The sequence below is a fragment of the Rhododendron vialii genome, chromosome 7a (genome assembly GCF_030253575.1).
Source record: "Rhododendron vialii isolate Sample 1 chromosome 7a, ASM3025357v1".
Taxonomy (NCBI): domain Eukaryota; kingdom Viridiplantae; phylum Streptophyta; class Magnoliopsida; order Ericales; family Ericaceae; genus Rhododendron; species Rhododendron vialii.
The window spans coordinates 8302056-8323618 of record NC_080563.1 but is presented as its reverse complement, the minus strand read 5'-3'; the positions used below and the strand labels follow the sequence as shown (position 1 = coordinate 8323618).

The 21563-nt window shown below is 37.8% G+C and overlaps 2 protein-coding genes across 3 annotated transcripts; one reads left to right on the top strand and one right to left on the bottom strand.

Annotated features, from left to right (window-relative positions):
* The first annotated feature begins 1487 nt into the window (after positions 1-1487).
* On the top strand, positions 1488-4856 carry LOC131334802 (uncharacterized). Of its 2 annotated transcripts, none has more exons than XM_058370058.1 (6): positions 1488-1780; positions 1948-2024; positions 2127-2158; positions 3118-3359; positions 4270-4506; positions 4597-4856. In XM_058370058.1, exons 2-6 carry the CDS (start codon positions 1972-1974, stop codon positions 4603-4605), a joined length of 573 nt encoding a protein of 190 aa, XP_058226041.1. In that variant the 5' UTR covers positions 1488-1780; positions 1948-1971; the 3' UTR covers positions 4606-4856. The 2 variants fall into 2 exon arrangements, with proteins under 2 accessions (XP_058226041.1, XP_058226040.1); XM_058370057.1 differs by having other exon boundaries at positions 1741-1877.
* A 989-nt stretch (positions 4857-5845) lies between these two features.
* LOC131334797 (THO complex subunit 1) lies at positions 5846-20486 on the bottom strand. The gene is made up of 21 exons (XM_058370053.1): positions 20264-20486; positions 18793-18876; positions 18076-18150; positions 16985-17078; positions 15781-15926; positions 15539-15610; positions 14975-15047; positions 14806-14871; positions 14631-14677; positions 13615-13686; positions 13392-13517; positions 13218-13283; positions 12526-12567; positions 11693-11809; positions 11507-11589; positions 10088-10154; positions 8350-8421; positions 8125-8175; positions 7128-7187; positions 6878-7027; positions 5846-6534 (listed from the first exon to the last, which is right to left on the bottom strand). The coding sequence occupies exons 1-21, from the start codon at positions 20264-20266 to the stop codon at positions 6292-6294; spliced, it is 1809 nt and encodes a 602-aa protein (XP_058226036.1). The 5' UTR covers positions 20267-20486; the 3' UTR covers positions 5846-6291.
* Between the last annotated feature and the right edge of the window lie 1077 nt (positions 20487-21563).

Genomic DNA, 21563 nt, shown 5'->3' with positions numbered 1-21563 from the left:
CCAAAATCCCTGTAAAAGAATTTTAAAGCGATTTTGGACGCTTCGCAAATGCCCTTATCGTTTTCAGATGAAGCTGATTTTTTACAGTGACCTTAAACAAAATATATTGAACAAAATGAGCGGCTCCAATTATTTTTGTTGGACCCAAGACGGGCCCAAACGCGCATTGTACGCGCTGTTTGTGCAGAACTTGCTGCACCAGTAGCAAGATCCATTAGGCCCCGTTTCAGAAACCTTCTTAAAAAATAAGCAGCTTATTTCACATTTTCAAACTTAAAAATAAAGTAAATGAAAAATAATTTTTCAATTTTTTTTGTATTGTATAAAAGATCTCATCGAGATCTTTCAAACAAGATCCATATTGCATATTTTTATATTTCAATAAACCCATAATTTTTGAGCTTGAAATTGCTTAAAAAATAAGAACTTATTTTTAGTTCCGGAACGGAAACAGTAAGCTTGGTTAAGTGGTTTTGCCTTGGAGTTAGGTTTTACTTCCTTTAAGGTCTCACGTTCAATTCTCCTTATCAACTCATTTGGGCCACAACATATGAATTTTCAAATAGAAGGTCTAAGAGCATCTCCAACCCACCTTTATATCAGTATTTCAAAGTGTGATATACCATATGGAGGGAATATTTTGTAATTTATTCACTTTTTTCTTTAATTTTTTGTATTTATTGGGTTCGGAGTGCCCTCATAGATTTAATTACACAATGTCACTTCCTGCGACCGCTCTAAAAACAGACTTGCATGTGCGATATCAAATGTCATAAAAGACTTAATTAAAATCCTCCTTAACATCAATTGGTTTTAGGAGGATTGTGGAAAAACGGTCTGACATGTGATATCAGAGCCAGGAAGTCATAAATTCGAGTTGCGGGAACATCAGCGTGAGGGGAGGATTGATGGGCTCGGAGTACCCTATGAATTTAGTTACACAATGTCACTCCCTGTGACCGCTTTAAAAACAGACTTGTGGGTGCGATATCGAATGTCATAAAAGACTTAATTAAAATCCTCTTTAACACCAATTGGTTTTGGGAGAAATTGTGGAAAAACGGTCCGATAGTATTTTGTGAGAGAATATTAGAAGGATCCATCGTTCTTTTTAAAAATTTGGAGACCCAAAAGTAAAATTGGAGATCAAAATTTTTAAAAGAAACGATGGGTCCCTCCAAAATAATTCCATAAAGTACAAAATATTGAGGAAAATAAAGAATAAATTACTACAAAATCTTTTCTCAATATTTCACATCCACACTCTCAAATAAAGATGGGTTGAAGATGCTCAAATAAAGTTTTGAGTTTCAATGGATGGACCTATGGTAAAATTTCATAACTCAGCCCCTTGAGGTTGCCCCGGGTTTAGGCCTGATAATTATCCGGTACATATGAAACATATGAAACGGAGGGATCTACATGTAGAGGGGTTATTTTCGGACACCCTCAATAAACAAAAACAAAGAACTTTTAGAAATATTCATAAAAACGAGAATTAAAAGCTGGAGCGCCAAACGTGATTTCACAAGGGCGAAAATTGAAAGTTAGATTTCACAAGGACGAGAATTGAAAGTTAGAGCGCAAAGCGTGATTTCACAAGAGCCAGTAGTCCAACCGAAGGAGTATAGTATTGTACTACTATTTTTTTTGTTTTAGGTCTAAAGACTCTAAACCCAGAGGACGGTGGCGTAGATTTACCAAAACACGAAGCCCTAGCTTTCAATTTAGAAAACCCTAGCTTTCATCCCCAATCCTTCAACTCCCTCCTCGTGTAAAGGTACTTCCTTGTCCAATCTCTCCCTTTCATAGACGTGAATCTCCACATTCGTTCAATCATGCGGAGAATTTGGAACTTTTTTTCATCGTATTTTGTGGTATGTTTTGTATCGTACTTTGTGGTGCCCTGTTCATTGAGTTGGTTCTGATTCTGATCGTAATTTGCAGTTCTAGTTGGAGCATAATCTGAGAATGTTTAAGAACACTTTCCAATCTGGTTTCCTCTCCATTCTATACAGCCTCGGGTGGGTCAATCTCTCTAATTGGTTGACTCTAGGGTTTTCACATTTTTGCAATTTCTGTTACTGAAATCCAGCTCTGAATTTTCGGCTTTTCGGTTTTTGTAGGAGCAAGCCGTTGCAGATATGGGATAAAGAGGGTGAGTCGCTTATATTTGTTTCTGTTTTTCCTTTGGGTTTTGATTTGCGTCATTATATTCGATTCAGGTTTTGTGGGTCTTATTTTTGTACCTCGCCCTATGTTCTGATTTTTTTACATTAAAACAGAACAATTGTCTCTCCAATTCAATTGCCTCTCCCTTCAGTAAAGGCCCCGATATCGTTTGACATGTGATGAATTTATTCCCATTGTTCCTAGCAAGAAATATTTATCTATCTAATGGGTAGGGCCTAGGGGTTTGTTTCTTCCCAGAGTTCATCCTTCCCATCTTTGCTGTTTTTGCCCTTATGTTGGGGTGTTATGACTTTGATGATAAAAAATGCTAGTACACTAATGACTTAGGTATTTTATTGCAGAACGAAGAAATAGTACACTATTCATTCCAAAATCAATTGCTAAATTGAATTCTGCTGAGGAGAAAAATCAAATGTAATAAATGAAATAGCTAGAATGAGTGGAGTTTTGGCAATTCAAGATATAAAGGAAAATTGGTCATAATGCTTCTAGAAATGTTTTCCGTGTACTATTTGAAGAATATTACTCTGTTTAATTGATTATTTATTACCTGAAATGAGTACATCTGCTTATTGATGTTTACTGCTATGGTACGACAACTTGAGCATATAGCGTACCACGTTCTTGTTCCTTGTACTCCGCACTCTGGGTAGCATAGGTGGGGGTGTCTTTCAAGTTCAGAGTGTCTTTCCAGTATTATGTTGGATCAAGGTTGGGTCTGCATTTTGGTTCTCACTTCCTGCTATAATTACGTTAGAAGCTCTCTTTTAGTGCTGAAAACGAATGCGACTCAGTTACTGTGCCTGACACCACTTAGTTGTAGGTGAGACAAAATAAAGTCAGGCTGTCATGTTATGGGTTGATAATGTTGTCAAGCTCAATAAGCAAAGTATTGTATATTATTTTGTCTTTGGCACCTTGCAGTTGTCAACGGCCACGTTAAACGACCACAAGACGAAGACATACAATCAAACGTCCTGGAAATTGTAGGGTCAAATGTCCAGTCAACTTACATTACTTGCCCCGCAGATCCAGCTGCAACACTTGGTATAAAGCTACCATTCTTGGTCATGATTGTGAAAAACCTGAAGCAGTACTTCACATTTGAGATTCAAGTGCTGGATGACAAGAATGTCAGGCGACGTTTCCGTGCTTCTAATTTTCAAGTGTGTAAGTCTTCCCTGTTCCCAGTGTTGGTAATGTTGTATTTGTTCTCGCGTCAGTTCTTTGTCCTGCAGAGCATGCTTTCGGTAAGTAGTGGTACTTCATGGTTAAATATTAGTCTTGAAGAGGTCTTTTCCTGACAAAAATGTTGGTTATCTTGGCCATTTGGGTGTCCACCAGAGTAGGATCGATTGTCTTAAACCAAATGTGGATTATATGTTATGATGCAAGTTTCATGTCAATGATATGAAGGCAAATTGTTTTGGGGACCTCCTCAGTTGATTATCAAAACTGTTCTTAAAATGTTTTGGTTTCTCCATTCTTCAAGAATCAATAAATGGTTGGAGAATGCTTCAAAATTGTAATAGAATTTTACTCGTCATGTTTGAGTAATGGAGATGGATAGCGTGTTATTTGTTTTGCATGCTATTCAATAATTTGTTGAATTCAAACACTTGAACAAGCCTTGGGTGTGTTTTGTACGTCTTTGCTCAAATATTTCCACTTGATAGTATGAGGCTTTTATGCAAAGATAAACCAAATGTGGGAAGTAATGAAGGAATGCGTATATAGTGTGTGATCCCTGACTTAGAATTGCTCTAGAGATTCTAAAGCGGTCAGAAAGATTGACAGAAGTAATATGTGTGCTGTTTTGTCTATCCTTCTGTCATGATAAATGATATTATAAGGTCTTCACAGAGGATTTTTACTTGATAAAAAGAAATGCTCTCAATAGGCCTGCAGTCCACGTGTGGATGTCATGCATGTTCTCGACCATTTGTATTTGAAGAGTGTGTTGCTTTGCAGCATTAAATGCTGACGTTGTTATGCACCATTTAACTGATATATCCGTCCTGACCTTATGCCTCTTAAGTTGAATGTTGCAACTAAAATCTAGTGATGGTCTTATAGGCTGTGACTCGAGTGAAACCATTTATTTGCACAATGCCCTTGAGGATGGATGAGGGATGGAATCAAATCCAGTTGAATCTTGCTGATTTTACCAGACGAGCCTATGGAACCAACTATGTCGAGACATTGCGGGTTCAGGTTCATGCAAACTGCCGCCTGAGAAGGATCTATTTTGCTGACCGCCTTTATTCAGAGGAGGAACTCCCACCAGAATTCAAATTGTACCTTCCGATGCAGGTATTAACTGCCCACCTCTTCAATTACTATAATTTTTGCATTCTATTCTTACTTTACTTATCTCATGAGTCCTCTGTGCTCCCATTGCAGAAACCATGATGCTTTTGTGGAACTCGCTGAACTTGTTTGGACGATCTGTTGGTGTTTTCGTCGTAACCATCAATCGAATAGTTTAAGAAGTTGATAGAGTCGCTGTTTATGCAAAAAGCGGAACGCTTGTAGAACATCTATTTATGGTCCAGATTATTCCAGTGGTTGAATAAGGATAGTAAGAACCTGAGAAAGAAATTCTGGATTACGTACTCATCTTTACCTAAAACAGGAGGATAAAATCCTGAATTGGGTACTAACCCGCTGTTGTTTGTCTTTGTTATCATTGGCGGAATCTTGCTGTTGTGGTCTTGGCATGTCTAAAGAAAACAGCAAAATTTTGGACGACCTATTTTTCCAGATTGAAGTCAACCCTCTCAATGGATTAAGGTTGTTCAACAAGGTCTATCAGCTCTACTTCAATAGTTAATGACCTGTTGAGTTAGTTGACTTGAATGTCCGTAAGGAGTATGATTGGAGGGCACTGAGTCATTTCTCTTGTTTTTTGCCTGGTCTAAGGGTGGTTGTCTTATTGAGGCTAAAGGTTATTCCAGCTTTGTAATCTGAGAATGGATTCATGTTTTTTTCTTTTTTATTGCGTTGAACCCTTTGTGGGGAAACTTGGGGCCTATTTACACTCCTAAGTCACATGATTCCTTCAACGAGATCATTCGCTCCTACTTTCAATCTTTGCTCTTACAAATTTAAGTAGTTTGAAATGTTTTCCAAGTCATTTTCACCCTCGAGCACCAGTGTGCAAGTGCATTACGTGATAAGGTACGCTCAACCGTAAACAGATTGGAGTACTGCTCAAAGCCAGGACTCAAGAGGAGACCGTGGTTATCATGTGCAAGTGCCCCATGTATGAATAAAATTCTTCACAGTAACATGTTATCGGGCCTTTATGTATCTCAAATTGTTTTTGAGCCTTTACTACTCAAAGCCAGGACTCAGTGTCCTCTCGCGAGTCTGATTACAAACAGGAAGACCACTTGCTTGGCAATAAACCTAAGGACACATACATTTTTACACATATCTTGCACATACACTTTTATGGGGCCCACCTCAGGACCTCCCTTCAACTGTTCAACTGGAGAGGTTATTTACCCCTTTGAAAACCCTAACTTAGTTTGTTCCATTATATATTTATCCTTTCTTCATTGTTGGTCAGTCCTCATATTCAGCAACAACAAATTGATGATCCTTCTGAACAATCTAAGCAATAAAAGATGCTAAATGGAAGAATAGATTACTTGTTTAGTTTTTCTTTTTCAGATTGAGTGGGTGGTAGAAGTAGTTCTTAACGATGGGTATTCAAAATCATGTAGATCAAGCATTACATTAAACTCATGAGAAAAAAATTTCCTCCCCGGCTGGATCAGCTATGGCTCAAATACGGACATTTCAGGGCAGGTGGGTTCCCCTAAGGTCACACCCCAAGGAAGGTCAACTACGTTGGTCGCCATAGCCCACCTTTTTTGGTCTAGCAAAAAAGATCAGGCATTACATACAACATGACTTGTTTATCCCCAACGGAAAGCTGAATATGACTCAGAACTCTAGAGAAACTTCCATTTTGTAAAGCAATTACAGAGCTGCTAGGCTTATAATCAATAATCAGCTCTGGTCGTTGAATTGTTAGGTACTGTTAGCTTTCCGAGCTCCGGGAGTTAACAAAGACTCTCATGAGTTGTCCTATCCAACAGCATCTAAGTCAACTTCTGCATCTGTCTCTCCGTCAACCATCCCTGTCTCTGCTTCCACATCTGCTTCTATCTGTCCGGGCTCCATATCCGAGCTTTGCTTCTGGTGTTCGTCCGGAGTTCCATCCCGTGAGAGATTCTCAGTAATTGCAGCATCAGTGTCCATTGGTGCTGCTGATGCTTCAAGGTCGGCTCTGCTTCCCTCAACATCAATCTCACTTGTGGGTGTCACGAACTTTCAGGGAAAAAAAAAGGAAAAAAGAGTATAAGTGAAGTGAGAATGTTCACAAACGAGTTTGACATTTTGCTGTGTTTGGGTCGTACAATTGTGGAGTGAAAGGAAAAGATTTAAAATTAGTAATAATCAAGAAGATAGAGAAGTGAAGAAGCCAAAAAATACACCCACGTGTATCCAATCCACCCATCTTACCCCACATATCTCTAATGATGTCCCTAGAGATCCCAAGCATTTTAGCCTCTTGCAAACATACGACGTCAGGTCTCTGCACTTGAGGAGAGCCTATACTGCCGCATTCAACTAAAAGAAAACTGAAAGTCTGAGTTCTAATATCAATTACCTGGCCTTCTTCTGCTTGATGTGCAGCACCTTTTGTTTCTTCCTTTTTAGCACGTTTGGATCTGTCACTTGGTTTAGGTTGATATTTGGACCGGACACCCGGTGCCAAAAGTTCAAGAGGCACGACACCTTCGATACCATGTTCGGTAAACTGCCAAAATGAAAACCCTTAGATCAGTTCTTGTTTGGAGCTTGTTTCCTTGCCACAAAACTACACAAGCCATCAAATAAGATGGCAAAATAAATCATACCCTAGAAAAGCCTTCTAAGTCCTGTCGAGCAGAAAATCGAAGACCCTTCCAGCAATACACCTGCGGGACAAAAGTGAATGCATATTACCACTGCCGTTGCTAGTCCTCAAGCGAAGAAGAAGAACATGACAGAGAGATCATTCAATGGTGACCGAAAACCCCCCCTACTGCATACTGGGACATTGCAACTGATAAGATTACAAGTAGTTTTAGTTTATAATATGACGAGTATAGTATTTCCACAACGAACAGCATGCAATGTGATGTGATATGTTGTATCCTTTAAAAATAGCATTTTCAGAAGACTGCATCTTGGAAATTTCCTGGTCACCATACCCTTCCATCTCAGCGTTTGGACATATGAAAGCAATATCTTGTTCTAATAAAACAAACTTTCTTAGCTTCGTACAAAAGTAAAGTACCCCTAGTTTACCCGTAAATAATGCAAACTCGTTTGGTACACCCTTTTCTTACTACTTCTTGCTCAAAAAAACCAATAAGCTTGTCTGGTACAACCCTATTTGCTCATGCTAAGATATGGAGTTTGATGTTCGGCAGCAAAATAAAACACTGCTTGAGAAAAATAACTAAGGTGTGAGACTTTAGTATTCAATGACTTGCTTAAGAGAAACCATGCAACACCTTGTCTCGAGTAATAATTTCAAAAGACATAAAGAACAGAAAGTGATGGCAATTTAAAAAACATGTGAAGGCCTCATAAGGTTGAATAGATGACCAATCAAAATGTTACAAAATTGAAGACAAAAACAAGAAATACCACTTCAGATGTTTTATGCAGTACGATTATCCAAGCTTATGGCTGTGTCCAATCAGTTTCTGCTTTCCCAAGCACGTCACAAGAAAAGAAGGAAATGCAAGAATAAAGCCATGTGTTGAGGCCATGTAATGTTATCAAAGGTCAAAAGAGGACCACCTTATCATTCCTCTTCACAGAAAACTAAACATGAAGTCAAATGAAGATAAAAGCAATGCAAACCCGATTATTTTTGTGGTGATATTCGGCTTCTATTCCAGCAGTTGCATCCATCTGTAAGAAGATATAAATTCACTCAAACAACAAATTTCCACACTAAAAGAGAAAAGGAATACAGACAAATACTAAAGACCATCAAGGAATGAAAAAGTATAAAAAAAAAACTGGAACAAAACAAAAATATTCTAGAATCTAGATTGAGTATATCAGGCTCTTGCAAATGCTCACATCTTCAGCCAACGGTTTCCAGTATTCTGTGACTGCAGGAGTACGCACACGTTGCGGATCAGTAAGAGCCTTCTGGAGATGTGAAGAAATAAGGCATTAGAAGGTAAAACAACAACACTGAAGTATGAAGCGACGACATGACATGAAATAGCATATTGAATACGTAAAAAGAGGTTCCAAAAAATAGAAACTTAAATAGGTGACCCAAATTGATTCCAAATGAGACAACAAAAATATAATCAAAATCTGGACTCAGAGTGGTTTTTGCATGAAAGTCAAAAAATGGCATGTCCCCATCAGTTAGCAATTTTCAAGTCATTTCTCTGGCCTAGATTCTTATTGCAAATGGTTGGCCATCTTGCACATAAGGCACCTTTTTGTTCTGATGACAAAGCCAAACTATTTCAAGCTTAGTTTTGACTCTAGGGTTTTTACTCCACTGAGAACTTGAAACCTTCTGGTATAATTAGACAAAACAACTCCCCTTCCACATTCTTGTTCCATTGAACCGAAGTTCCAAGCTAACTTTTGACTTTAAGTTCTTACTCCACCGAGAGATTTTAAAACTGGGTGGTCTTACCTCACATAACCAAAAGTCTAGATCACTTTCGGAATGCTACTCGTACAGCATTACTACATCCCTACCCTTCACCTACAGGCAATCATCTAGTACACACAAGTTTTTCTTAGAAAGATGGTACTTTATTTCTAGTCACGTTGTTCAACAAAACAAGGATTCTTAGTAATGCTCTTTTTTCTTATTTTCCTCAGTTTCTTACTACCATACTAACCCTAACAAGTCTCTCTGTCAAGATGCATGTGTGATAAGACTTCACAAGATAGAGTTACAAACAAAATCCTTCGTGGGATGGTAGGGGTAGCTCCGATAGAATATAAGACGAGAGAGAATAGATTAAGATAGTTTGGACACGTCTATGGTCAATTGGTTGACGCGGTAATTAGGAGGATTGATATAGTTCCCGTACATGGTATAGCACTAAGGAGATGGTAGACCAAAATTGACTTTAGAAGCGGTAGTTCGAAAAGACCTTGGCTTCTTGGAAATCACGGAACACGATGCCCTCTACAGAACTCCATTACGAACTCAAAGGAGACAAGGGATTCAGGTAGCTGACCCCAATTAATAGAGACTTAAGGCTAGGATTGCTTTGCCATGAAGCCATAAGCTCGAACTTCTAGATTTTACATCCTTTAAGCCGGTGGTCTTCTCCAAGGTCCCCACCCACTTCAGTTCGAACAAAACACCCTGCCAATAGATGGTTTTCCCAAATACAGGTTTCAATTCTCACCAAGCGTAATGTATTCGTCATGGTATCTACAACAAGTCATTAGGCCAAATGGAAACATGTTTTTTAAACAACTTATGATCTAACGAGTAATAATTACACCATGTTCTGATATGCACAAAGAAGTTGATGAAATTTGAATTGCATAATTCACTAGTTCCGTTCTCTTCTGTCTTTTGGTGCGTAATTAAATGTTGTATAAGAGTGATTAAAGGGGTTGATAATTAGGATATCAAGGTCGGCCAATGGGTAAAATGGTCCCAAACTTTGCTTATGTTCCAACAGAACAATGATTGCGAAGCGTGGAATTCCACACTGTGATGTTTTACAGATCAATTTTCAAAGCGCAAAGCTGATATTCAACAGTTGCTTTATACATTGACTGGCAAGAAGACAAGAACTGCTTGAAGTACTAACAAAAGAAAATGTACCGGATTCTGATCTGCCCATTTCCACAAATGTGCGAGTTCTTTATTACCCAGTCTCCACCGTGGCTTACTGCAGAGTGAAATAGAAAAATAGGGAAATTTAGGAGACCACAATAAAATACAAAATACGAAATTGCAGAAAAGATTTCTTGCTCGAATGTGTCAATAAATTCCATTGTGATCATAAGCCTGTGAAACCACAACGACAGGGTAAAATTGAGATACCTATCAACTTGTTTGAAAGGCAACCACACCTGCTGATTAGGCGGAATGTAGGTCAGTCCCTAAATGGTAATGAATAAATGTAGATATCCTCAGACATTTCCTACAACGTGCAAACCATGCAGGCTTATTTTGCTTCAAAGTTTGAAGTATCTTTTTTTGCAAGAAGATAACGAAGACACCAGTATTGACGCATGTGCCACAACTGAGTGACACACAAGTTCCCATCAGAGAAATGTCAGTGCGGGGCATGGGTGTGGGTGTAGGGTGTGGGGCACAATGACAAAGATATTGGTTCGACAAATGGTGTACCAAATACATGGCTAACTGTCTGAAACAGAGATGCTGAGTTAAAGTTATCAGCTTTACATAGATTTTTAGCTCCCAACAAGTGGAACTTCTAGTTCCCAAAGAGGGTGGCCTGTGTTGTAAGATGACAACTTTGGGTCTGATCCTCAATCGTAGATACCTTCTACCAGGTGTTGCAACTGGTGAATGGCCAAGAGTAAGTGTATTACGTTAAGTACCATGTGATGTTGATAGCTGTTTATGGACTTAACAGTTTCAACCTTTGGAGAGGGTATTGGGCCATGGCAGCCAGTGCTTAAACTCTAGGAGAGTAAGACGGTTTTTTCCAGGGGTTTTTTTTTCTGTTTTTGAGTTCACCAAGTGAAAGATCTGTATATAAGGTGGTCTTCAGCAGATTCTCAAGCAAAAAAAAGGTGGTCATCAGCAATAGAACCGCAAAATAGGACGTTGCAACAGGGCTTACAGATCTGGTACGACTATCAGAAATATAAGGCTCATTCTTGTGAAGTTTTTGGAAGGGTGCAGCGCAGCTTTTGGGTATTGACCTTTTTTTACCCAGTTTGTATTTTTTCAGATTAGTGATACTTTCTTTCACTTTCAGACAGGTAAGCACCGTGTTAATGCTTACAATGGACACCTAATGCTCTAGTTTTATACTACTACAAGCTTCAGTTCACTGATTCCACATCAATTGACCAAGGAATTGAACCTATTATCCATTGGTTACTTGTCAGCTACCTACCTGGGGATGAGAAATAAATTTACATCAAGCAGTTGTCTAATAATTTTTAATACTATAACCACCCTTCTGAAACATATTAACTTAATGAAGAAAGAAAAATATCACAGTATCAAACAAACAAAAATTCAGACACCTCCTATCATCCTTACCGCTTTTTTACTCCATCCTGAACTGATTTCTTCTCTATTGGTGGCTTTTCAAATGCTGGGCAACCATCACGTTTCCACCACACCTAAAACACCCAAAAAAGGGAACAAGGTAAGTTAGAGTGCATCCACAATAGTGGTGAACTTAACTGCTGGGTGGGTGGGTGGGTGGGTGGTGGGGGATCATACCCAATTCCTTTCCCTTTCTAATATATGCTCGATACTACCAAGAAATTCTTTCCCTTTAGGAGGAGTCAGTTCCAGAAGGTTCTTTACCCGGTCTTCACAAGATTTTACTTCTTCCTTCTACAATCACAAAGGAGAATGGTTAATAATCTAAAATCAAAAGCTTTCTCTGCCTAGATAGGAAAAGACAGATCCACTTGAGATACATTCAAATTGAACAGATTGGAAATACAAAGCATGTGTTGTGTTCTTGCAAATGGGAAAAGGTACATCATTTTGCATTAGATTAAACTGATCTCAAATTCTGTCAATTGACAGTTAATGAAAAAATAGGCCTGATTTTGTTGGGTTGGGAGAAAATTGACGTCAACTCCACCTCCAAGAAATCATGCTCACCATTGACTCAAGTGCTTAATCAATCATCCCTACCATATAACTAAGAACAGACTTGGTCTGCAGCTTTAATAAATATCTGATTGCTCTATCAACTTTATCTACAGCTCATTTATTGCTCTAAACTCAGCACAACATACACACCATGCATATTAGTGCTCTTCACATTCCAATCCTATGTATGCATAAGCATTTGGGTATTTTCAAAATCAAAAGCAGCAAATCAAGTCAGTTACGAGCATTCTTCAGTGATATTGGTTCATTATTTGGTGAACATAATAGTTTCTTTCATTTTCACTTCTTTGCTCCAAATTTGCTGTTTTTGAACATTTCACATAGCACTTCATATCTAACTTTCCACTTTTAAATGGACAATATTAAAAAGAAACTAAAGTAATACATGCAAAAGGTCTGTGGTAGTAAAGCTAAAAATTATCACTGACCATTGTTTCGGATGGCAAATCTTTGTCGTTCTTCCCTGGGGCCTACAAATTAAGAAAATCCTTCAATGCACAGGGATAATGAAAAAGGAAAAACAAAGAAGAATATACATGTAGTGAACAGTGCCCATAAATTCATAAAATCATCATCTCCAACAACCTATGAAATTTGGTACAGGTTACACGTGAACTACTGACAAAGTGTCAAGTACTAGCCATTCTCCATCTAAAATATGATACTATTATAATGTTAAGCAGCAACTTCATTTTCGGTAGACAAGTTTTTATTTACACTCTCTCTAACTTCCATGTAAAAACAAATAACTGCGAGAGAGAAACCAGATCCACCAGCTATGATTAACTAACAGGACATTCACACCTCGGTAGGTGTGGATTCACCTTTGTTCAGACCCAACAGTAACACCTTAATCAGGCAGACACAAGCATTTCCTAAAACCTCAGCACCAACCAAGCAAAACGAAAACAGAGGACCATATCCCCACACCGGGGGGGAGGGAGGAGGGACCAATAAAGGATGCCATTAACAGTACTTTCGCCAAACAATACTTTACACAAGCTACAAGGCAGATGCACAAAGTACAGTTACACTTCAGATTCACTTTAGACAACCACAATAGTCAATGTTCGTTGCATTCATACAATAGAAAACGCAAATGAGTGAGAAGAAGCATTACCTTCAGATAGTCAAACAAAATAAGGCATTGCACAAGGACATGGCGTCTAAAACTTGGATCTTTCAACTGAGGGACACAAACAAAAGCAAAAGAAATTAGCAGATTCTAGAATCATATCTGAAAACAACTTAAATCTGTTCTAAAATATCTTCGGAACTCTGCGAACTGCCTTACCTCTAGACCCATCAGTTTACTGCTCGTTAGATACTTAATGCTGAAGGTAGCTGCCTCATCCTCGAGATTATTAGCATTACCTTCTTCATCACTTAAAGGCTGAGCTTCAAAGGTATTCAACACAACCTACAGATCCCAATGTTCAACAACAGAATTTTTGCATAACTTGGTACAGAACTGCACAAGATAAACGAAAAAGACCAGAGGCAGAGAACAGATATACCATTAAACTGGAAGTAAATTTCTGCCACTTTGCCGGAGCTTGAGGCAAGGAAGCAGGGTTACAGAAATGTTCCTGAAGCTCAACCAAAAAACTTAATTAATTAGGGAAAAAGAAGAGAAAAGAAATAATTACAGCAACAGGAATAGTTGTTATATCATCAATCTCTTCCTCCTACAACAATGTTATATTCCAGGCTTGGTTGAAACCCCAGAGCAGTCAACATGAAGCCATTGAAGCTAATACTGCAGTACAAATGAAGCTCAAAATGGTCATATGCAAAACCAGTGCCCTGAAGCTTCATACAAGATAGACACCTTCTTTTAGTTGGGTTACAAAACCATTTCACCCTGCCACTTAAAACTGATCCCTGACTATCAGAAGTTCATTCTAAAGCTTTGAACTAGCAAAAATTACAGAACACATGTTGGTTCTGTTTTATCTTTTAGTTAAGCCATTTGCTAACTTCCTTTTTTTCTTCCTTTATAGACGGGGGTTTCTGTATGGAATTCACCCACAAATACTATCAACAAATGTAGCATAGAAGTACCTCAGTTTTTGTCAGCCTAACATGAAAGACATCTTGAAAAACATAGACCATGACAGGGAAATATAAAGTAGACGTAAAAATGAACCAAGCTTCAATCTATTATCCTCGTTAGCAGATTAGAATGTACATGCTGACGTATGTAGTGTCCAGGAATGGTCCCATTTAGGTCAGCTTACAAGGTGACACTTCAGACAGTCAAGAAATATGATTGCTGACATTTCTGAGCAAAAAGATAAAATATGACTATTGAGATAGACAATATCTTTGATAAAGACCATCCAATTGTGGCCAATGATATTAAACACAACTCATGTACCCACTTACAATAGAAAGGAGGATAATTACCCAAACCACAAACCTCCACCATAAGGCCAAAGTCATTGGGTCAGAGCAGAAAAACCAAATTATGAATCCATCTTCCCTTCTACACATGATAAGACGCTGTGGACAAAAAGCATGATCTACTCACCTGTAAACTCCAAAAGGTTTTGTAGAAGTTGAAATCAATAGAAATGCCTGTTTGGGAAGGCAAGAGGTGGAATAGTTAGTATATGGAGGTAAACAAAAATCCTATTTTGCTACAAATCAGCTATGCAGAATAGCAAGATGTTGAATCAGAGAGACAAATAGTAGGTCAGGGTTACCTTCAGGAGCTTCTTTCTCGTATTTTGTCTCGTTTGATGTGTTGAAAACTCCCTTTATATTGACAGCTACAGCCAGACATAAGCTCAAAATTAACACGGTATCCAAGAGAGAGGAAAAAGAATGAAAACCAGACCAGAGCAAACATCGTGAAGAAGTGACTACACGGACCTGAGCGTTCTGATAATGGGAAAAAATGAGCAAGGAACATGATTATTCGTCCACAAAACACGACATCATTGGCCTACAGATTCAGATTTTGAACCATTAATAGCAATGATTAGAATATCACAACTTTCCCATGACCATAATTTCAAAATTGTTGTGAAAGGAAAATAATTGGTTTCCCCGACTGTCTCCATCTTCCCAAATATTATATGTTCCTCATTGCAGAAGCAGAAAACTATTATGTTTGAAGACTGCCTCAATTAACAATCGTATGTATTGTGTCGTAACTACAATCGGTTTTCATGCCTATATGTAGGTTCTGAAGATAGTGCTTCGGAGCTAGTCGTGTGACTGGTTTAATGTTTTGCAAAAGGGAAAACAGCTAATTAATCCTCTCTCCCTCCCTCCCTCTTCAGCTATTGCTCCTTTGGTTTGTGAATTAACCAACAGTTGATTTTCAGTTTTCTGCCAGTTGTGAAAGCATTAACAAAGTACAGTGTTTCTGCCATAGATTACAGCTGCAAAATGAAAACTATGGTGAAAGGGGGCACAGGACTTAGATTATACCTTTGATAGGCGCCGAAGAAGCTGATTGCATGTTCTCAACATCACAAGCTTTCCTCGTGCGAACAGTTCCGACTATCATATGCAAGCACACAAGCAAGAATAAGAATATTGTTCCTGACATTAAAAACCTTAAACCATGGTATAAAACTACAACCTCAGAAAAGTAAGCAAACAAATATGTAAATAAATAAAGTACCAAAGTAACTGAAAACAGTAACAATCTGTTACAATCCACACATTACCTTACCCAGTATGTCTTGTTTACTCTCTATATACCTGAAGACATCTTTGCAATTTCTCATAGTAGACATTTCCGTCAAATCTTCCAATAACTGAAAGATCATACCAGCTTCAACATGTTCTTTCTCACAAAGATACAGTACAATGTCTACAAAAGAAAAAAGAATGGGTGCGCTTGCATGAGAGAGAGAGAGAGAGAGAGAGATGTAATTATCTCAGGGTACGTTCAACTAAAAATCATTTACTTTCAGGGTGCATTAGTCCAAGCCTGAGGATTAAGAGCAGTTTTTACTAAATAAGAGCATTAAAAACTAACTTCAAACGCAAAGGACATGAGAGCATTTTTACTGAAAACTGACAAAGTGCTCTAAGAAATTCTCCCACAGTTTTTTGAGTATCTAGAGCAATTGAGCCTGCTGAAGATAGGTTAACGTGAACGTTCACAATATGGTATCATTAGTAGAAAAGGACAGACATAAATCTTTTGGTCATATCTTCTTCCATTGTATTTTTATCCAGAAGGCAATTCAGGAATCCTTCTAAATCTACCAAGTTGTTTCCAAAGTCATCCTCAGAGCTAGGTTTGGATCTTAGATTTGTGGCGGTAAAGTGAAAAACATAGGCATACAAAACTAATTGGAAGAAACTTCTATCTTTTCTGCTTGGTTGGGTTAGGAAAATTAGAACAATGTGAATAGATAATTGCCAAGAGAATCAATTGTTTTGTTTTTGGTTTGTTCCTCGGAAATAACGAAGATGTACAGCTATTTTAAATTTCCTTCACCCCAATAAATCCTGATCCAAACACAGGTAAAGGAATAATGTGACGGTGAACTCTCTTTGGCCCCTTTGTTTCCCCAAAATTGAGAAGGATAATGGAAATTGGAAACTTCAGGTAGAACAGTCTTTTGCCCTTTATTTACCCACAATTTGAGAAGTTTAATGGAGACCGTAGGTAGACTGTCTTCTGCCCCTACGTACCCTGGAACTGTGAGGTTTTACTCAGGTTTTATTCGAGACAGGTGCTCCTTGTTGCCAAAACCCTTATAGTAAGGCTTGAGTTTGCAAGAATGAGGGTTAACCCTGGTCTATGTAGACTCCTGTTTTCAAAATTATCACACATTCCCCAGATTGGGGAAAAGAAACATGGCAAGAGAAGACGTGTTGCTTTATCAAACTAAATAGTAAGTGGAAGTATGAACAGACCAAGAAGGCGGGGAATTTGACCCTGAGCAACATCTCCATCAACAATCGATTGCCCATATTCCATAATTTTCTCCCCTGACTGAACTGCTGCTGACTGTACCAAAATGCAAGCACATAATGGCTATTAATATGATAGAGACCAGTAATTAGTGTCAGAAATGCTGCAAATGCACATCTCCATCACATGCAAATGATAAGGAGCTATGATAAGTTCAACACACGAAATAATATTCAATTCCCTGATTGCCAATATCCTTTATAGATGCTCAAAAGTACCTCTTGATCCTCGTGAGTCTAACTAGTGTAACAATTCATCCATATCTGTCACTTAGTAAATGTTTACTGTTGATCAGTACTGCAGATATACAAAGATAAAACTACTAGTAGCCAAGCCACACATAGATATCAAGAAGAAATTCTATCTATGCTTCAGCAATATATGGTGCAAGGAAAAATCTTCAAAATATACTCTCCTATATGACTGAGGATTCTTCTACTGGGCAGAAATTTAGATTGGTAGAAACAATTTGTTGCGCAATCCAAGTAGATCACTTGACACTATAGAGGCATTCCTAACAAATGAAGACCATTTACAAAATCAGTAGCAGTACTTTCACTTTCATGTACATTCATGACATCAGATAGATCTGAGTATCCTTGTACTTCTTCAGGGTTCCAGAAAACAGCAAAAATATATTCCATATGTATTTCTCCACTAAAGATTTGCAATTCCACGTGGGAAAACTCCACATATACATTAAGCATGCAAGATTAAGTCATGAAAATTTACCATCATTGGAAGCAGCATAACCAAATGCTGGCAGTCAAAACTACAAGACAACTGATGCATAAATGTCAAACGCCCATGGTGCAAATGGAAGCATTGATTGCAAGTGATAATGTAAGACAATTAAGAACTTGATCTGATGCTGCCCATATTTGAATTTTGAGATGGTAATTCAGAAAAGTTAATAGACCATGGACGTTGTCCTTAGGACCTTAACTCATGGCACAAGTAAAATGTAATCATAGTTTGATCCCTAACTAGAGTAACAAACCGTAAGCACTAAACATCATGAACAGTGACATACCACCAACTCCTGAAGTAATGTCCGCAGTATATTTTCCAACAATTGATTCTCATCTTGGACTAGCTTTGTTTGCTTCTGTCAAGGCCAGTAAAACAGACCTAGTTAGATCACACCAACCAAAAAAGACAGAAGAGTTGACCATATGCAAGTTGGGCGAAAAAAGCGATAAACCCGCGTGTAATTTTTTACAAAACGTGAAGCTTCTGGCAATTTATTCCAATCAATGACATTTAAACTACATAGTCAATATAAAGAAGTGAACTAGGGCTCTTTGTCCACAGTAGACACCACACAAGTTAGAGTGTGGAGTCCTTGTCAGTCTTATATCATCAAGAGAGCTAGTCAAAGTAATTGCATGAATGAAGAGGAATCTCCCTTCCATCCAACTATTTTCTTCATCCGCACTTTCAGGGCAAATATCTATTTCAAAGGGATGCTAATTTATGTCATAAGTCCTAAAATTTCCTTTTTTGCATTAACTATCCAAAGGTGACAAACAACAAAAACCATATCTTCATATGCGTTGCACAACTACTGCCCTACTGTAAGCACAACAATGACGTACATAAGACAGGTACTTTTCCATATCATTTCGATGTACAATCCATCATTTTATTAGGTCATATGAAAAAGCTGAAGGCTGAAGCTAGTATATGTTATGACGAGCCACATTGAAACATAAGTTCCATTTATGTAGAAGGAACATTCAGCAACTACCTGAGGTTTTATCACTTCTTGGACCGTCTTGAGAGCGAAATTTTCAGGTGGCCCTGGCTCCAATATGGCCCTCCTTAGTATATCCTGATGGAAACAAAAATATAACAATGCCAAAGAAAAAATACCCAAATTCAGTACACAAACTAAAAGGATGAAGGCATGCACGAGCCAAATATTTAGGCTCAAAGCAATATAAGAGATGACAGACTCAGAACCTGTATAATTCAGAACAGGCTCAGACACGTGAATGCTTCTAATAGTTGATAGCTCTATACTTCATAGAAGGGACTTGTATGATGGACAATTACAATTAATAGAATTATGCACGAGGTTTTAAACTAAAATGATTCCCATTTCACACCCAGAATGGACCCCCGACTTACCAAAAAGCTAATCACATGCACTTTGTTAATCATCTCAAAACAAATTAAAAATATGCCCCTAATCCACAATTCAAGGAGACTAGTCTGCGTATCAATGTTTTGAGAAGGAATCAACACATGATCGACGGATCTGTGGATCCGTTGTTAGGGTGTGAAACACTTGTGTACCAAAACACGGTGAGTTCTGTTAGTTATGATTGAATTCATGCTGTAGTGGCTAGGCACATAACCTTTTATAAAAGGATACAAAAGCAAACCATTGTTCTGCTCATCTATCTAGTAACTGCTTATCTATGATAGGATGCATACCATGTAAAACTTTGTCACAATAATTTAGCTCTAAATTGGAAAAAAGGTAATTATACAGCACAAAAACAGATTTCCACACGTACAAGAGAGCCAGCAATACACGCATAATGAGTTAAATTCAAAATGTTAATGCAATATACGAAGATAAACAGACAATATGGCCATGTGTAGATGAATAAAACCCCCTTAACTAGTTGCAGAAGCCCATTGAGCTCAAGAAAATTCAACTCCTCGTGAAACCTTTGTTCTTTTTCCAACCGTTCAATAAAATGAAGCAAACATTGTTGGATAACAACTTATCAGTTGAACTTCTTGGTTTTACAAATTTCAAATTAGGTATCTTATCTCCATCGAATACCCGTGTATCTGAACTATCCAGTTGATTCTACTACATCTGCCTGGTTAACAAGTAACCTGATTTGTTAATCATCTCAAAACAGATTCACCTGCTATCTTGTACGGAGTATCTAATAGTCTACAAGAAGTCTAGGAACACAACTTCCAGACACAACGTGTTTGGAGCCATCCCATGTATGTGGGCCCAAGTGCATCAACCGAGTTTGGATGCAGATGTGGCTGAAGTTGTGTTCATAGCACTATAGCAGTCCCCAATACTCAAAGTCTAATGGTTCCAAGACACTCCAGCAGTTACGTAGCCAAGGTAACTACGCTGATATACAGTAAGTAGAAAAATAAGCAGAAAATTACAGTTCTAAGTTTCCTATATTTTCGGCAACCAAATATATAGAGAAAGTAACAAGGGAGAAAAAAGGCTTTACCATGTCGAAGATTTGAACCACGCGGCCTCCAAAACCAATCTGTATTACAAACTGAAGCCGAAATTTATAGTACTACCATAGTAGGTCTGAAGCGAATTGCACAAGACAATTGAGAAAACGAGTTAAGGCAGTCGTTACTCGTTCGAAGGAAATAGCCAGAGAGAGAGAGAGAGAGACCCGGGGCAGCCCGGAGGGCATCAAACCCTGTATGGGATAATGGGCCGAACTACCGAGCCATTCTCTCTGAATTTTTTACTGTAATCTTTTGACGAATATTAATTATCAAAATACGGTCTTAGTAGTCATTTTTTCTATATTTTTTGAATTTTTGTTAGATCCATTATTAGTACTTTTTAATTAATCAACCATCTCAATAATGAGGAGTCTTAAAAGTAAATAATTATGATAAAGAGCAGAAAAAATTACTGAAATGAAAAGGCTAAACAAAAAATTACGAAAAATAAAAAACACTGCCAGACCAAAATTTAGGGAAAATGGAGCAACCAAGCCCCGTTCTTTATGATTTTTTTCTATTTAATTGTTTTTTCTTGAATTTTTTAGATTCATGTTACTTTTAATTAATTAACTGTCTAAAAAAAAAGGAGCCTTAAAAGTAAATAATTATAACCTAAAGCAGAAAAAATCACTAAACACAAAAAATACTGTCGGACCAAAAGTTTAGGAAGAATGGAGCATCTATATCAAACAAAGAGCAACCGGCCCCTTTCCCTGCAACTTATTTCACACACAACTTATTTATCTAGAAGAAAAAAAATCCGATAAGAAAATATATTCAGCTGTTGTAAGAAACAGAAGCGAAAGTTAAAAATAGGTCAAACATATCATAATCTAATGGCCCGTCTAGTTCGCACTGCTTATTTTTTGTTTACGTGCGAAAATTCCTTTAATCGTAAAAGACTATACCCATATTTTTTATTTTAAACACAAGAACCACTAAACATTACTGTACTGCATTTTTTTTTTCCTCCAAAACAGAAAGTGTTCCCAAGGAACAAAGCCCCGCAAAAGTGAATCAGACACCGGCAGAACTTGCAAATTTTATTTTATTTTTGGTACTTCGGAATATGAGAATTTGCATCTGTTTGAGTTTGGATCACGGCTTGTGAAGGAACGAGGATCGATGATTTTAAAATTAAAAATAAATAAAAAAACCATAAATACCAGTTCCTCACTCCCTTGTTATTTTCCTTTTCCTACCAAGCACAGCGTAAGGATCTATTCTTGATCCAAAACAGCAATTTGAGATAGGAGAGTTGAAAAGCGAAAATTAAGCAAAAAT

Excerpts from the sequence above, each read along its gene's own strand:
- LOC131334802 (XM_058370058.1), top strand. The coding sequence starts at position 1,972 with ATGTTTAAGAACACTTTCCAATCTGGTTTCCTCTCCATTCTATACAGC. Across the intron at positions 2,159-3,117 it reads GCAGATATGGGATAAAGAGG|TTGTCAACGGCCACGTTAAA; the intron begins GTGAGTCGCTTA and ends GGCACCTTGCAG. Across the intron at positions 3,360-4,269 it reads TCCGTGCTTCTAATTTTCAA|GCTGTGACTCGAGTGAAACC; the intron begins GTGTGTAAGTCT and ends ATGGTCTTATAG.
- LOC131334797 (XM_058370053.1), bottom strand. Across the intron at positions 15,048-15,538 it reads TTCTTCGGCGCCTATCAAAG|GCCAATGATGTCGTGTTTTG; the intron begins GTATAATCTAAG and ends CTGAATCTGTAG. Across the intron at positions 7,028-7,127 it reads ACTTAGAAGGCTTTTCTAGG|TTTACCGAACATGGTATCGA; the intron begins GTATGATTTATT and ends TCATTTTGGCAG.